Genomic DNA, 17,532 nt, shown 5'->3' on the forward strand with positions numbered 1-17,532 from the left:
AGCCTTTCTGGAAAATACTCTTTTCTCAATAATTTCTAGCTAAGAATCAAAGCATGATTACATATTATTGCAGAGCCAGGATGAATCAAGGGTAAAAAAAATTCCCCCAGCCCAGTGTTTTCAGATAAGAAATTTCAGTTAAGATCCACAGTGTAATTTAAGTATTATCATCTACCATTTGAATCATCCTGATGTTCTTCGGGTTGATTCTCAGATTTGTGGAATTCATTTTCTATGTATTAACACCTATAAAAATCAGAAGGACACACTGTTGTAAAAATAACTAAACACAATTTGGAAAGTCAGACATGGTTCAGTAAATGAGGATAGTCAAGTGGGCTCAACATCAAGAGTATAACATCTTAGATTTTTAAAACTTAATTTTGAAATATGTGAATGGGGAAATCTTTTCTCATTAAAATCTGGAAGATGTAGCCAGCTGAAACATCCTTCTTATAAAAAGTTCTTTCAGAACTGATTGAAAAGTAGATTCCATTAAATTGGGAGAAACCCAAAGTAGAGCATTGGTTTTAAAACAATTACATTTTAATTTTTTTTTTGCCCTGAATATCAATTTCTTTATTAGTCTAAAAATTTGTTTTCCAATACCTCTTATATATATATATATATATATATATATATATATCATTTCACACAAGTGAAACTGTTGGATAAATTTTTTAAAGTGGGAATTGACACATATTTTTAAAATTTTTATTGGAGTATAGTTGCCTTACAATATTGTGTTAGTTTCTACTGTACAACAAAGTGAATCAGCTATACGTATACATATATACCCTCTTTTTTGGATTTCCTTCCCATTTAGGTCACCACAGAGCATTGAGTAGTGTTCCCTGTGCTATACAGTAGGTTTTCATTAGTTATCTATGCATTTTAATCTTAACTATATTTTACTTTACATGTGTAATTCACAATACAGAATAATTGAGGGGAATAGAATTGTTAGCTCTTGGTTTTATTGGTTTAAAAATTTTAGAGCTTCTAAGATTCCTAATTCTGCTTCCTAAATCATATTTTGAGGTGATCATTGCATTTTTTAAACATCTTTATTGGAGTATAATTGCTTTACAATGATGTGTTAGTTTCTGCTTTATAACTACGTGAATCAGTTATACATATACATATATCCCCATATCTCTTCCCTCTTGCATCTCCCTCCCTCCCACCCTCCCTATCCCACCCCTCTAGGTGGTCACAAAGCACCGAGCTGATCTCCCTGTGCTATGCAGCTTCTTCCCACTAGCTATCTATTTTACGTTTGGTAGTGTATATAGATCATTGCATTTCTAAAACTTCAACTGACACTAATGATAGGTACATAATGTAAGAAACCATCACAATGGATAAGAGAAGACCTGGTTTTGGCAAAGTTTAAAGGAGAGAACTCTAGGGGAGTGCCACGTCTAGTGTGATGGAAAAAGCACCTAAAGTTGACCTTCTCACAGATAACAAATAAAAAGCTACAAAAAATAACTACCTGAAGAGTCTGGGGAGTGACCAAAGACAGGCTAATTTTGTAGCAGAGTCAGAATTTGGAAGATGAGACAGGTGCTAGGTCTCATTTTAAGGCTTTGGCTTAGGGACTTCCCTGGTGGTGCAGTGGTTAAGAATCCGCCTGCCAATGCAGGGAACATGGGTTCAAGCCCTGGTCTGGGAAGATCCCACATGCCGTGGAGCAACTAAGCCCATGCACCACAACTACTGAGCCTCCGCTCTAGAGCCGACGAGCCACAATTTCTGAATCCCGAGCACCTAGAGCCCATGCTCCGCAACAAGAGAAGCCACCACAAAGAGAAGCCCACACACCGCAAAGAAGAGTAGCCCCCACTTGCTGCAACTAGAGAAAGCCTGCGGGCAGCACATGAAGACCCAATGTGGCCAAAAAAAAAAAAAGACTTTGGCCTAAGTACATAATGTGGTGTGAGAATGCTGAAGCTTCTCTGGATAACTCAGGTCTTTGTGTCCTAAGGAACCAGAGGACAGTGTCTGGGGCCGCCATCACTCCCAGAAAATGATAGACTAGGGTGGGATTCCAGGAAAGGAGAAACCTGGAAAAAGTGAGCTCTGTTTCATGTGTAAACTTTGCCCAAGTCTCTGGCTTACTAGTGAACCAGAGTGATTCACAGGGCAGACTCAAAGCACCTTGCTGCTAAATAAAAAGAGCTAAACTGAAATGTGACCTCCCATTCACCTTAATTGAGACAGACTCTGAAGTTTGACTCTACTTGTTAATTGCCCTATAAAACAAAAACATTAATGCTTTTCAGAGAGATAGAACAGAATCTAGAGTCTTCAAAACAAAGGAATCACAATGTCCAGAATACAATCTAAAATTACTCATCAAATGAAGAACCAGGAAAACATGATCCACTTTCAAGGGGAAAGCCCAACCCTCCAAATGACTCAGATGTTGGAATTATCCGGCAAGGGCTTAAGACAGCTATTATAAATTTGCTCAGTGAGGTTAAGAAAAATAAAAAGAAAATATCAGAAGATAAATAGAAAACATGAAAAAGAACTAATTAGAAATATTAGAATTGAAAAGTAAAATATCTGAAAAAAATTCACTGAATGGGCTTAATAGCATAATGGAGATGACAGAGGAAAGAGTTAATGAACTTGAAGACAGACCATTAGGAATTATCCAATTTGAAGAAAAGATGGAAAGAAATGAACAGTCTTAGGAAACTGTGGGACGATATCAAAAGGTCTAAACTATGTGTACTTGGAGTTCCAGAAGAAGAGGCGAGAAGGAGAGATGGCCATTTAAAAGAAGAACATCCGTATAATGGAATATTATCCAGTGCTAAAAAAAAAGGAGCTACCAAGCCATGAAAAGACATGGAGAAACTTTAAATGCCTATTATTAAGTGAAAAGGCTATGATTCCAACCATGTGACATTCTGGAAAAGACAAAACTCTCTGGAGACAGTAAGAAGATCAGTCGTTGCCAGGGTTGGGGGTGGGGAGGGATGAGTAGGTGGAGCACAGAGGATTTTTAGGACAGTGAGATATATAATGATGGGTACATGTCATTATACCTTTGCCCAAACCCATAGAATGTACAACATCAAGAATGATCAATAATGTGTATACAGGTCTATGAAAATACTGTGGAATAAGCCCAGGAAGGTTGGATAGTGTTCCAACGGGTCCTTCTGTAAGTAAACAATCAGAGCACAGGCTTTAAATGCTCAAAGTGTGATTGGAACCTTTATTAAGTAACAGTCAATAGAAAGTTAAGAATCAGTCTTAGAGATTTATTCAATGCCAGTTCTTGCCATCATGTTTTTTCTGTTTTGTTTTGTTTTTGTTTTTTTGGCTGTGCTGTGCAATTTGCGGAATCTCAGATCCCCGACCAGGGATTGAACCCGGGCCACTGTCAATGAAAGCCCAGAATCCTAACCACTAGGCCACCAGGGAACTCCCTTCTTGCCATCATTTTGAAATTGATAAACTGGGCATAGTTCAGAAAGCAACCTGATGCCTTTATGGGAGATGGAGCCACATTCGTGCTCTGCGTGGGTTCACCACTGCAGGAGAACGTTATGTTTTCTCTTAAAGGCGAAATGCTTGTAGTTTTTCCTCTTTACTTTGTATTTACTTTTAAAATTGCACTTGTTCACCTACCAGTGTATACAAAATCTTATATTTGGGATGCTTTTTCTATAATAAAATGTTATCATTTTAAAAAAAGAGAATGAATTATAATGTAAACTACGAACTTTGGGTTGTTATGATGGTCAAATGTAAGTTCATCACTTGTAAAAAGCGTACCACTCTGGTGGGCAGTATTGATAATGGGGGAAGCTATGTATGGAGGTGGGAAGGGGGATATGGGAAATCTCTCTGTACCTTCCCCTCAATTTTGCTATGAACCTAAAACTGCTCTAAAATTATATATATATATATATATATATATATATACAAAATTCTAGAAATCCTATAACTGCCATTTATTATTGGTTGGTATACAATAAGTATGTTTAACCTGAATTAAAGGCCTTTGTTATCTAATATCAGTACACATACCACAGACTCTTCAAGGCATTGTAAAGTGTTCTACTTGGACAACATTAAATTTCTGTTGTATTTGTGAAGATGCTTATGTTTTTCTTTTAAGAAAAAGCAGATTTGTTTCTTTTCAATATAAAAACTTTCTATTGAATTTTCTTTGAAGCAACTGGTAATAAGATTATGATGCAAAAGCACAGAAGGGTGGAGAAAATGGTCTTGCCCTTTATCTTATATATAATATGTCATATTTGTCTTAGCCCCAGGATAAGGCAATAAGTCATATATTTGGGAAAAAATAGGACACAATTTTGCTTAACATATTTATTATGTGATTACAGTGTTGCATCAAATGGCCAATTTAATGCTGTTTTTTTTTAATGTTCTGCTCCAGTTAGTTAAAAGGCTTCCTTCCCTTCCTTTCTAGTCATTAGATAAAATCGTATATGTATATATGATTGCAAGTTCTGACAATTCCTTTGGCTTTGGCCATGGAGAAAGCAGTCTTGTGATTCAAGCTCTAAATCAGTTTAAGGTGTTTCCTTATTCCACTACCAGCCTGGGGATGAACAGAATCACCCATTTTAGGCACACTGCCTCCCTTCCCCTCCTTTTCCCAGATGAAATCTATTTTTAGTGTTTTTATCATTTTAGGCACTTCATAAGGCAGAGTTGTGCATGTAGGATTACTGGAGTTATGTATTATCACTTAGAAGTGGGGAAGTGCCACAATATATGCAGGAAACTGCCTCCACAGTCCAAAGATAAAACGTTCAGATTAAAGGGAGATTAGGAAAGAGAAAAAACATATTGCAGTTTATTCAGCAGGTCTCTCAGTTTCCTTCTCCGAATTAGGATCTACAGATTTATTCACAAGATAATAGGCTGTTTTTCTTTTAATTTTTAAAAAAAGTAGTAGTAGTTATTGTTATTCAATTAGAAATGGTAAGAAATCTGAAAATATTTAAGAGCTTACTGTTTCCCATCCCTTCACACAACAATACCATACCCTAGAGAAGACTCGAGGTTTCTGTTTTTAGTTCTCTGGTTTCTGCTATAATTTTAGGTAAAATGTTTTTTTTCTCTCTCCCAGTTTATTCATTTTAGACACTACTTATCGATTCCCCACTTTGATTAAGAACAGTTTTGCTCATATGTATTATAACTCTCTGCCCTTTCGTAATGTAGACATTTATCATTTCAATTTTTTGATTGGCTACTTTTTACACTTTAGATGATATCTCTAAATTTCTCCTCTGCATCCCCATTCCACAGAATCTCTTCAAGCTCCTCTTTATAACCTAAAGATACGTGAGTGCACCTACCCCTTTCTCTACCTTTTATTCTTCCCTTCCATATTTTACCTTATGTCAGCCACAGCTTCTACTTTTACATTGTCAGAATTACTAACATTTATTTCTGTCTTGCAACCATAATCATTGTTGACCACAGAATGACTCTAAACTTTGAAAACCAACACTTACCTTATAGGACTATGCTAATATTGTTCAATGCTGGTCTGAGTAGTGTATTAGATAGATTTCCTGTCCTTCTCTAACTGATTCAATATAATATCACCTTGGCCAGTGTAAGGAGAGTGTTTCTAAGCATCAACATCAATTAAAATAGTTTTACACTCTATGTATTACTTAAATTCATGCCATACTGTAGTGTCTTTTAAATTTAGACCATGGTTCACTTGTAAATTTACAAATTATTTTCCTGCAGTTTCTAATTGCCATTTTTCTTTCATTTCATTATTTGCTTTTATATCTCCTTCCCCTTATCCATACACACACACACACACACACACACACACACACACACACACACACACACACACCTTTAAATTGTAACTTTAATTCTTTTGAGTTCTTTCTTTTCTGGAGACCTCTCCCCTGGAGTCTTTAGTCTTCCTATTCCAATCAGTTTTACAGTTTCTTTATTTTGGTCCGTCATTCTCTTTAATGCTGCAGACTCTTCACATACTACAGATCCTTGTTTTTCTATTCATACTTAAGAAAAAAGGAAGAGTAGCTGGTTGAGGTTTCCTTTGTTTTAACAGCTCTTTTCCAGCCATTTTTCTCTCCTGAGTAGCAGTTCTGCAAGGAAACTTTTGGTGGAGCTGGGCTGGAACTCACTTTAGAGTCTGCTGATGGGAAGCTAGCTTTCAGGCTACAGGCCCCCAGGTCTCAGAATGACTTTATGCCACCTGTTACATTTGCCCAACTATAAATACTGGATTAATCCCCCTTTGGTAGCCTCACTTCTCAGTCATAACTTCTGACTCCAGAGTCAGAACCCTCTCCCTTTGCAGTTCCTTACATCATTTGCTAGGCTCTGACTTCTCTGTGCATTTCATTGGTCAACTTGCATCTATCTGTTCCCCAGATACTTATTGAAAGCTCTCATTTGTTGGTGGCCACCAACACCCCTAATCCTGTTGCCTCACATTCTTTACTTCCTTTTCTGTTATGGTTATACCTTCATTATACTTTTATGTTTTTATTTCAATGGGATCTCAGGAGCGATGGGAGATAAACACATATTTCTGCTATCTTGAATTTCTCCAAGTTGGTTTTAGAAAAGCTATCAATTCAACTTCCGTTCTAAACCCTAGGAAATATTAGATTGTTTCCACTCTATAGTTTTCTCTGTTTATTCAGTATCTCCTCATATAGACTGAAAACACTGCAAGAGCTGAAGTTTTGCATTCTGTTTCATCCATTTCTTCTATAGAGCCAGAGATTCAATTGTAAGGAGTTTCACAATTTCAGATATAAATGCCAATGTTTAAAGTAGACCCCCTTTCTCTAGTTTTTCTATTCAGTTTTACCCTCTCTTCTCTTTCTTTACCTCTGCTTGCCTTGGTCTCTGTTTCTCAACTAATCATCTTTCTTCTAGCACTGCTTCTTCACTATGTTCTTTTCCAAATCCCCTCAATCTATAGAGTTAAGGCATCTCTTTCCTCTGGGCCCTACCCTCCTTTACTCCTCATGTTCACTATTATGTGACCTATTTGCAGACATTTCAGTGTACCACCCATGTTTCTCCTTTATATCTTTGCTACATATTTAGGTCTCCCAGGAATACTCTGAAGAGTTTTGCAACTCAGCAGTTTCCAACTCATGACCAACCTTGCTTCATCCCTGCTCTCATTCCCTCCTCTCCCCATATTATTTTGAAATAAATCCCAGACATCACATTAGTTCTTTCACAAACATTTCAGTGTGTATCTCAATACGGGTGCTTTTAAAAATATAACCACAAAACCATTAGCACACCTAAAATTACTTAATATCATTACATATCATTACATATTCAAGTTTCTAATGTTTCATAATTGTGATTAATGCTTTTTAGTTTGTTTAATTGAATTAGGATCCAAATAAGGTCTAAAAATTCCTGTTGGTTGATACTCTTTTGAAGTCTCTTTTCATCTCTTTTTATCTGTAAGCTCCTTTCCTTTTTTCCCTATCCCTCTTTTTTCCTTTTTATTGCAATTTAATTGTTGAAGAAACTGGATTATGTGTCTTGTAGATTTCCCACCATCTGGATCTCACTGATTACATCCTTGCAGTGGCCTTTAATATGTCCCATAGAGTTTATCCTTTAAATCCTGGGATTTTATGGTGTTATTCTATGATTGGACATAAATCCTAACATTTCACATTTAATCTTCATATGATTTCACATCTCCTAAAACTACTTTTTATAAGAAGTTATGTGTTTAACTTAATCTGACCCAGTTGCTTGCAGTCTTATAATTAGAACACCAGTTAAATGGTAGTTTCCCTGAGGGACTAGGTGCTTAGACTGGTGAAAATGAAACTTACTTTTTGCAAGAAGGCCCCTTTGGGGAATTGCCATAGACCTTAAAGTGTAGTTAAATAAAAGTTTACATTAAAATGAGAATAGCTTTATATTTTCAAATTTTAACACTTAATAAATCAATGAATGAGAACCTAGGCTTACTGAAGGCGGAATCAGAGCCTCATATATGTGGACAGCTCCAAGTAAACCATCTTCAGCTACTCCATAGCATAACTAGGGCAAATGATGTAATCTGGGATAGGTACTGAAATCCTCAAACAGACTCACCCTCACCCAGCCCCATGGCTGGGGAAATTAGGTCTTTCTCAGTCACTGGTTGGGAAGGAATATCATGAGTTTTAGTACTTCTTGTCCATATGTCTGAAAATATGGGATCTAAACAGGAGGAAATACGCTAGAAGAACTTCACAACGTTTCTAGCATGCTGATGTCTGAAATGGTATGAATGGGAGAGCTGTCATTTTGTCTTAAGAGCTGCAGCTCTTTCACGGCTTCTTTGACTTCTGGTTATTTTCGTGCAGCAGCTCTCATTGAGAAGTCCATTCTTGGCCTTGGCTAGGGATTTTTCTTGGGTGATATACAGTTTTGTATATAGCAATATTTTTTTTCATGAATTAAGGGTTTTCTTCCTGTATGTTTGTTTGTTTGTTTTCCCAGAGGTAAACTTAGAAAGATTAGAACTTTTATGGTGAAATGTCAGACTAAAAATTTCTTTTTATGATGTATTGTTGTCATTTTCTCTCTGGTTTTAGGAGCTGGGAATCCAAAATGCAAAATTGCAATTGTTATGGGAAAAACTAACAATAACTGTGTAACCAGGTAATAAAACAATAGTGATTGAGAAATCTATGAGGAATAAGAGTAGGTGTTTCTCTGTATACACTTAATTTACTTAAAACGCACCATTTGGGCTCACAAATCATAATAATATAAAATATATTATGACATTAAATGTCACATGTTTGTATTTCACAATTATTTTGCTAAAAGATATATTTAGAAAATATTAGGGAGTGTTGCTGTACATTCTTCACTGTGGAATTTCCTGTATTAAAAGTGTTGCTGACTCCTCAAAGCTGTTTGGATCAGATTATAAGATATATAAAATTTTTCAAAACTGTTTGTAAGTTAGACATTTAGATCCAAGGCAATAGTCTTGAAATGTTTAATGTATTGAATATCAGTTGCCAGTTACCACTTTGAGCAATGAGAAGCCTCAGTTAAATAACTTTCACATATTTTAAAATCATCATTGTTCCAGATCACAGACTGCATCTGAATGTACTTAATGTATGTTTTTTACACAGTTCCCATTCCAACGTCATTGCTTAAATAATTACATGATAACAACAATGAAAAAATGACAGTTGAGACTCTGCCTAACATCTGTTTTATTTTTCCACTTAGCACGCTTTTCCTAACATCTGTTTTTCTTTTGACCAGACACAAACAACACAGCATGATTCTTGTTCCCATCAACACACCTGGAGTAGAAGTAATAAGGCCCTTGTCTGTTTTTGGCTACCTGGGTAAGTACTCAATCAACCTGTCCATGTATTTGCAAGCAGGAAGACTAGAATATGCAGTAACACTGAAGGGACTAGATAGCATTTTTAAAAAATATTTATTTATTTATTTGGCTGCATCAGGTCTTAGTTGTGGCACACAGGATCTTCATTGCGGCATGTGGGATCTTTCGTTGCAGCGGTCAGGCTCTCTAGTCATGGTGCGCAGGCTCTAGAGAGCGTGGGCTTAGTTGCAGCACGTAGGCTTAGTTGCCCCGTAGCATGTGGGATCTTAGTTCCCTGACCAGGGATCAAACCCACGTCCCCTGCAATGAAAGATGGATTCTTAACCACTGGACCACCAGGGAAGTCCCTAGATAGCATTTTAATGCACAAGATGGGTTCTGAGAAATTTTTTGACACTTAATAAAAATATGAGTGGATTTCAGAATAGAACAAATAAAAAGAGAAGTGGTGCAGCATTCTACCACGTTTTGTCTGCTTTTGGGAAAGGACAGACTGGTATTCAATGACTCTGTCTGCCAGTCTTCTCTTCATCATCCAGGAGAATAGATTAATGAAATACACCTGGAAAATTAAATCTAGGTAACCCATAGTAATATTCATTTTTGTTTTTAAGTTTAGCTTTCTTAGTCAATGAACCTCAAGAGCTATTAATAAGCAATGGGTTTTGACTGATTTGAATGCAAAACTTTTCCTTCCTTCTGTCCTTGGGTGGAATTTCTAAGAAGCCAGGATACTTTTGCTCAGGCTCATGTTCACTGTTTCCTTGCCAATCAGGTTGCTCACTCAGCAAGTATTTGTTGAGTGCTGAGCACCATTCCAGGTGCTTAGAATACATTAGTGAACACAGTAGACCGAGATCTCTGTCTGCCCTTGTGGAGCTTACGTGCTAGAGGAAGGAGACAGAGAATAAATACAAACATGTAAATAAGAAGTTATATAGCTCTCAGCCTGTGATAAATGTTATGAAAAAGTTTACTGAACTTCAGGTTTTGTGGTGACCCTGGCTTTCTGTTTATTGTTGAAAGTGGCTAATGAAAATATTCAAGTAGTGGATATAAGACTTGCAGTTTTATGGAACATTTGGCATCATCACTTTCTGTAGGCTGCAGCTGGAGAATGCACCCACAGGTTAAGTGTGTTGGCAAACATGAAAAGATGCTCAACACCACTGATTATTAGAGAAATGCAAATCAAAACTACGATGAGGTATCACCTCACACTGGACAGAATGGCCACCATCAAAATATCTACAAACAGTAAATGCTGGAGAGGGTGTGGAGCAAAGGGAACCCCTCCTGCACTGTCGGTGGGAATGTAAATTGATACAGCCACTATGGAGAACAGTATGGATGTTGCTTAAAAAACTAAAACTACAACTACCATATGACACAGCCATCCCACTCCTGGGCATATACGCTGAGAAAACCATAATTCAAAAAGACACATGCACCCCAGTGTTCATTGCAGCACTATTTACAATAGCCAGGACATGGAAGCAAACTAAATGTCCATCGACAGATGAATGGATAAAGAAGATGTGGTACATATATACAATGGAATATTACTCAGCCATAAAAAGGAATGAAATTGGGTCATTTGTAGTGATGTGGATGGACCTAGAGAGTGTCATACAGCGTGAAGTAAGTCAGAAAAACAAATATTGTATATTAATGCATATATGTGGAATCTAGAAAAATGGTATAGATGATCTTATTTGCAAAGCAGAAATGGAGACACAGACATAGATAACAAATGTATGGATACCAAGGGAGGGAGGAGGGGGGAGGAATTGGGAGATTGGGATTGAAACATATACACTATTGATACTATGTATAAAATAGACAACTAATGAGAACTTATTGTATAGCCCCGGGAACTCTGCTTAATGTACGTGGTAACCTAAGTGGCAAGGAAATCCAAAAAAGAGGGGATGTGTGTAGCTGATTAATTTTGCTGTACAGTAGAAACTAATACAACATTGTAAAGCAACTATACTCCAATAAAAATTAACTAAAAAAAAAAAAGGATTGAGTTATAAAGAAAAGAAAAGTGTGTTGGCAAGATGGGGATGAACAAGCTCCCTGGAGCAAATGTGCATGGGAAGTTGTTGGGTTGCAGAGCAACAGCCTGAAAGACCACCAAAATGAGTTTATAATGTTGGTTGGCTACAAATACCCTCCATTGTAGAGCCTATGTTTGAAATTTCAGTATGACAATTTCACCAGCACCTCTCCAACTCCCTGTGCCAAGGCCAAAAGAAACAGTGTGGACATAATTGATTATTAATGTCTATTCTGACTGGGAAAGGGTGTGGAGTTAGCATGAGATTATCTGCAGAATTTGGCAGGGAGGAGGGGTGATGTAAAGACAAAATGTGAATGTGTTCCCAATCTCAGTCACATGCCAGCATTTTCAAGAGGCAAACACACAGTGAACAAGCCTAGACTGGGAGCAAACATACCTGAAGGCCCAGCCTCAGTTTTGTCTCTAATGCTGAACCTGCTCTGTCCCTTCAAGCAGGTTCTTCACATCATCAGGCATTGGTTTCCACAATGGTCAAATCAGAAATTTAAATTACATTATTCACTTTCAATTTTTGAACCATTGGAACTTTTTTTTTCCAAGCAAAATTTTCTTTGAAAGCCCGTATATAAAAAATTTCAGGTTTCCCTGGTGGCGCAGTGGTTGAGAGTCTGCCTGCCAGTGCTAGGGGATACAGGTTCGTGCCCCGGTCCGGGAAGATGCCGCAGAGCGGCTGAGCCCGTGAGCCCGTGAGCCCGTGAGCCATGGCTTCTGAGCCTGCGCATCCGGAGCCTGTGCTCCGCAACGGGAGAGGCCACAACAGTGAGAGGCCCGCGTACCGCAAAAAAAAAAAAAAAAAAAAGCAAGACTACGGGCTTCCCTGGTGGCGCAGTGGTTGAGAATCTGCCTGCTAATGCAGGGGACACGGGTTCGAGCCTTGGGCTGGGAAGATCCCACATGCCGCGGAGCAACTGGGCCTGTGAGCCACAACTACTGAGCCTGTGCTTCTGGAGCCTGTGCTCCACAACAAGAGAGGCCGCGATAGTGAGAGGCCCGCGCACCGCGATGAAGAGTGGCCCCCGCTTGTCACAACTAGAGAAACCCCTCGCACAGAAACGAAGACCCAACAGAGCAAAAATAAATAAATTAATTAATAAACTCCTACCCCCAACATCAAAAAAATCTTTAAAAAAAAATTTCAAAGAAGAAGCAATAATAAAACAATAATAAAATAGTCTGATTGGAGCCGTGGAGCCGTTTTCCTTTTTCATAGCTCTACAACTTCAGAGAATGAGTTCAGAAACCTCTTGATGAAATGATATCTAAAAATCTCTTAAAATTTCTAAAACAGTTGATAAGTTTTCTGGGCTACACAGTGCTGGGGGTTCAGGGCTCTGGTCTACCTAGGAATGTATGACATATGAGGCATTTAAATTCCACTATCTTTGAGTAATTATATTTCAGTAGATTAATTATCTGTGACTGTTTCTTGGTCAATTCATTTTGCTTTTTAAAATTTTATTCTCTATTTTATAGATCATTTCCATGGAGGACATTTTGAGATCCATTTTAATCAAGTGCGAGTTCCTGCCACCAATTTAATACTAGGTGAGATAAGTTTGGAAAAATGATTCTCTATTATTTTGTTTTAAAATATTTTCAGGTCTAAATCTGGAAAAGATACGAAGTATACCATAATTTAGATACTTTTCCCTCTTATTTACTCCATTTATAAAGGAAAATTTTTTTCTTTGGTGGATTTTCTTACATGGAATAATAAGGTTTTATTTAAGTTTTTGATGTGGTATCACATCAGTTGAAAACACAGCTAAATACAAAAATTATACAATTCAGAGCAACACACTTTTTCCTAAAACGTGATCTTCAAGCATCTACTTGTTTTACTAAAACCTCAATACTTTCTGAATTCAAGTCATATACACATTAGAAGCATAAATAACTTTGAACACTGTATGCCTGGAATGACTCCATCCTCTTGCTTGTTGGAATCCTACTCAACCTTCAGGGATCACCTCTGATGCCACCTCTTTCAGGAAGGTTCTTGTGTTCCTCATCTCATCCACTCAGCAAGTCCCTGATCCTGCCAGGCCCTAAGGTTACCATGATGAACAGACAGCGTCTCCCTCCTTTGCCTTTCTTGTCCCTCTCCATATCCCTTATTCCTAGCATCCTTGCCCCTCTTCTAGGTTCTAAACTCAGGTCTGTGTCTTATCTACCTTTGTAACCATTGCAGCACTAACAAAACAACTTATGCAGAGTAGGTACTCAAAAGACAGTTCTTAAATTTGATCCAAGTTTTTGATGATGGTGGTATCAAAGTTCCATAAAGGTATAGTGAACCTTATTACAGAATTGACTTTTTTCCTGCCAGAATGCCATTTTTATTGAGGGCAGCTCATTAGTTTCTCAGGATTTCTGTAAATAACAAAAGAAATAGACTGTGGTCATGTTATCCTTTCTTTCTCACAGGTGAAGGTAGGGGATTTGAAATTGCCCAAGGACGCCTTGGACCTGGCAGAATCCACCACTGTATGAGAACAATAGGTTTGGCTGAACGTGCTTTGCAGATCATGTGTGAACGGGCAAAACAAAGGGTGGCCTTTAAGAAGAAACTGTATTCACATGTAAGGATAATTACGTATTTAAATTTATTGTAGCCCAATGCACTACACTAACTTTGAACCAAAACAGCATTACTTGGTCAGCAAGAGATTTCCTCTGCATAAACAAGGAGAAAATATGTTTTCCACAAAACATATTTATGTCTGAATTTAAATATAGTCTGACCAGAGGTAGTTATCTTTGTGAAAGATTAAATAACACTTTAAGTGCTTCAACACCTCAGCACACAGAGTGTGGACAATACCTTCAACTTTCCCAGACTCTCATTCTCTAGAGAACCTCGTACAGTAGCCCTCTCTGTGGACATGAGAGGGCTGTTGTAAGGAGGAAGGAAGCCTTGTCCATTGGCTTTCTGGAAGGAATTAGGACAGATAAGTGGAGAGATATAGGAAAATAGCCTAAAACTCAGTGAAATAAGAGAGATATAAAAATGGAATGGACTGCTTTAAAAAGAAGTGAGCTTCCTGTCAATGGAGAAATGCAAGCAGAAATGGGATCAGCATTTGGTGGGATGTTCATGATATTTTGAATTCTCATCTCTAAATTATGTACTACTGAGTCTGTTGTTTACGAAGTACAGTAAACAATATAGTTACATCCGGGCACTATAATACAAATTAGACAATATTTATCAAGAGAAAAAGAGACGGTACTTCCCTGGTAGCGCAGTGGTTAAGAATCTGCATGCCAATGCAGGGGACACAGGTTCGAAACCTGGTCCGGGAAGATCCCACATGCCATGGAGCAACTAAGCCCGTGCGCCACAACTACTGAGCCTGCGTTCTAGAGCCCACGAGCCACAGCTACTGAGCCTGTGAGCCACAACTACGGAAGCCCACGCACCTAGAGCCTGTGCTCTAAAACAAGAAAAACCACTGCAATGAGAAGCCTGTGCACTACAATGAAGAGTAGCCCCCGCTCACCGCAACTAGAGAAAAACCCGCACACAGCAACAAAGACCCAATGCAGCCAAAAATAAATAAATTTATTTTTTTTTAAAAAAGAGGAAAAGACGCTATCATTTCAGACTTCCTTGCGTACAAGAAATGTTGAAGGGAGCTTTTAAGCTGAAACAGAAAACTTTTTAAGAGAAATGAGATATCCAAATCATCTCCCCAAAAGCCCTTCTAAATTTTAAGGAGGCAAGAAAAATTATTGTTAAATATTTAATACTTACGATTGCTATCATGTAGTGTTAGGTCAAACTTGTAGTAATAAAATTATATTCTAGAGAACCTTGCTAGACATGTTTGCTGGACATGTGTATTTTAGGACATTTTATAAGATTGTCACAAATGTACTTTACAACCCCTTGTAAAGTACATTTGTGACAATCATAAAAATTTTGCAGTATATTTTTTACCTTGAATTCCTATAGGCCATGTTTGCTTTTTTTTGAAATACTATTCAGCCTATCTATGATTTAGTTGTAACATTGTTTTTATGGAAAAATAACAGCCTGCTTTATGGCACATACCTAGGAATAATTTTTAGAAGAACCCCTTTAGTTAACTTTGAGAGCAAGGGTTCAGCTGTTACATGGGCACTGTTGGAAGAGGTAAGAATATGTGAATGTTTGAGGCCATGGATACAACTCCACAATGCTGCTGGAGTAGGAGCTAAAGAGTTGCTCATGGCATCAACTGTCACTTCTTACAGTTTTCTTTTTCAAGATTGCCTGGGAGGAGCTTCAGGATGGCAGAAGAGTAAGACATGGAGATCACCTTCCTCCCCACAAATACATCAGAAATACATCTACGTGTGGAACAACCCCTACAGAACACCTACTAAATGCTGGCAGAAGACCTCAGACTTCCCAAAAGGCCAAAAGCTCCCCCACGTACCTGGGTAGGGCAAAAGAAAAAACAAGAGACAAAAGAATAGAGACGGGACCTGCACCAGTGGGAGGGGGCTGTGAAGAAGGAAAGGTTTCCACACACTAGGAAACCCCTTCACGGGCGGAGACTGCAGGTGTCAGAGGGGGAAATTTTGGAGCCACAGAGGAGAGCGCAGTAACAGGGGTGTGGAGGGCAAAGTGGAGAGATTCCCGAACAGAGGATTGGTGCCGACCAGCACTCACCAGCTCGAGAGGCTTGTCTGCTCACCCGCCGGGAGGGGCAGGGGCTGGGAGCTGAGGCTCGGGCTTCGGAGGTCAGATCCCAGGGAGACGACTGGGGTTGGCTGTGTGAACACAGCCTGAAGGGGCTAGTGTGCCACAGCTAGCCAGGAGGGAGTCCAGGAAAAAGTTGGGAGTTGCCGAAGAGGCAAGAGACTTTTTCTTGCCTCTTTGTTTCGCGGTGCACGAGGAGAGGGGATTAAGAACGCCGACTAAATGAGCTCCAGAAACGGGTGCGTCAGCACAGACACCAGGGATGGGAATGAGACGCTAAGGCTGCTTCTGCAGCCACCAAGAAGCCTCTGAGCAAGCACAGGTCACTCTCCACACCTCCCCTCCCGGGAGCCTGTGCAGCCTGCCATTGCCAGGGTCCCGTGATCCAGGGACAACTTCCCACGAGAACACACGGTGCACCTCAGGCTATTGCAACGTCACGCCAGCCTCTGCCGCCGCAAGCTCACCCCGCATTCCGTACCCCTCTCTCCCCCGGCCTGAGTGAGCTAGAGCCCCCTAATCCGCTGTGCTTTTAACCCCATCCTGTCTGAGTGAAGAACAGACGCCCTCAGGTGACCTACATGCAGAGGCGGGGCCAAATCCAAAGCTGAACCCCAGGAGCTCTGTGAACAAAGAAGAGAAAGGGAAATCTCTCCCAGCAGCCTCAGGAGCAGTGGATTAAATCTCCACAATCAACTTGATGTATCCTACATCTCTGGAATACCTGAATAGACAACGAATCATCCCAAAATTGAGGGGGTGGACTTTGGGAGCAATTATATATTTTTTTTTTCCTTTTTCTCTTTTTGGAAGTGTGTATGTATATGTTTCTGTGTGTGATTTTGTCTATATAGCTTTGCTTTTACCATTTCTCCTAAGGTTTTATCTCTCCGTTTTTTGTTTTTTTTTAAGTATACTTTTTAGTGCTTGTTATCATTGGTGGATTTGTTTTTTTGGTTTGGTTGCTCTCTTCTTTCTTTCTTTTTTTATTACTTAAAAATTTTTTTAATTTTCAATAATTATTTTTTATTTTATTTATTTTATTTTATTTATTTATTTATTTTTTCTTTCTTTCCTTTTTTCTCCCTTTTATTCTGAGCCATGTGGATGACAGGATCTTTGTGCTCCAGCCAGGCATCAGGCCTGTGCCTTTGAGGTGGGAGAGCTGAGTTCACGACATTGGTCCACCAGAGACCTCCCAGCTCCGTGTAATATCAAATGGCGAAAATCGCCCAGAGATCTCCATCTCAACGCCAAGACCCAGCTCCGCTCAACAACCAGCAGGGGCTTCCCTGGTGGCACAGTGGTTGCGCGTCCGCCTGTCGATGCAGGGGGACCGGGTTTGCGCCCCGGTCT

The 17,532-nt window shown here is 38.9% G+C and overlaps 1 protein-coding gene across 5 annotated transcripts in view; it reads left to right on the forward strand.

Annotated features, from left to right (window-relative positions):
• ACAD11 (acyl-CoA dehydrogenase family member 11) overlaps positions 1 to 17,532 on the forward strand; it is a 115,984-nt gene that overhangs the window by 64,111 nt on the left and 34,341 nt on the right. For 4 of the 5 annotated variants that reach the window (XR_003679737.2, XM_024131892.3, XM_024131893.3 and 1 more), the window contains 4 exons: positions 8,622 to 8,688; positions 9,313 to 9,398; positions 12,960 to 13,031; positions 13,914 to 14,068. Coding sequence is in view for 4 of the 5 variants with exons in the window: in XM_024131892.3 (XP_023987660.1) it covers positions 8,622 to 8,688; positions 9,313 to 9,398; positions 12,960 to 13,031; positions 13,914 to 14,068 (380 nt within the window). In the remaining variant the exon portion in view is untranslated. Of the gene's footprint in view, positions 1 to 8,621; positions 8,689 to 9,312; positions 9,399 to 12,959; positions 13,032 to 13,913; positions 14,069 to 15,739; positions 16,941 to 17,532 lie in introns of those variants that run through there. The other variant, XM_055089545.1, reaches the window with a different exon arrangement.

The sequence above is a fragment of the Physeter macrocephalus genome, chromosome 1 (assembly GCF_002837175.3).
Source record: "Physeter macrocephalus isolate SW-GA chromosome 1, ASM283717v5, whole genome shotgun sequence".
In the NCBI taxonomy this organism is placed as follows: Eukaryota; Metazoa; Chordata; class Mammalia; order Artiodactyla; family Physeteridae; genus Physeter; species Physeter macrocephalus.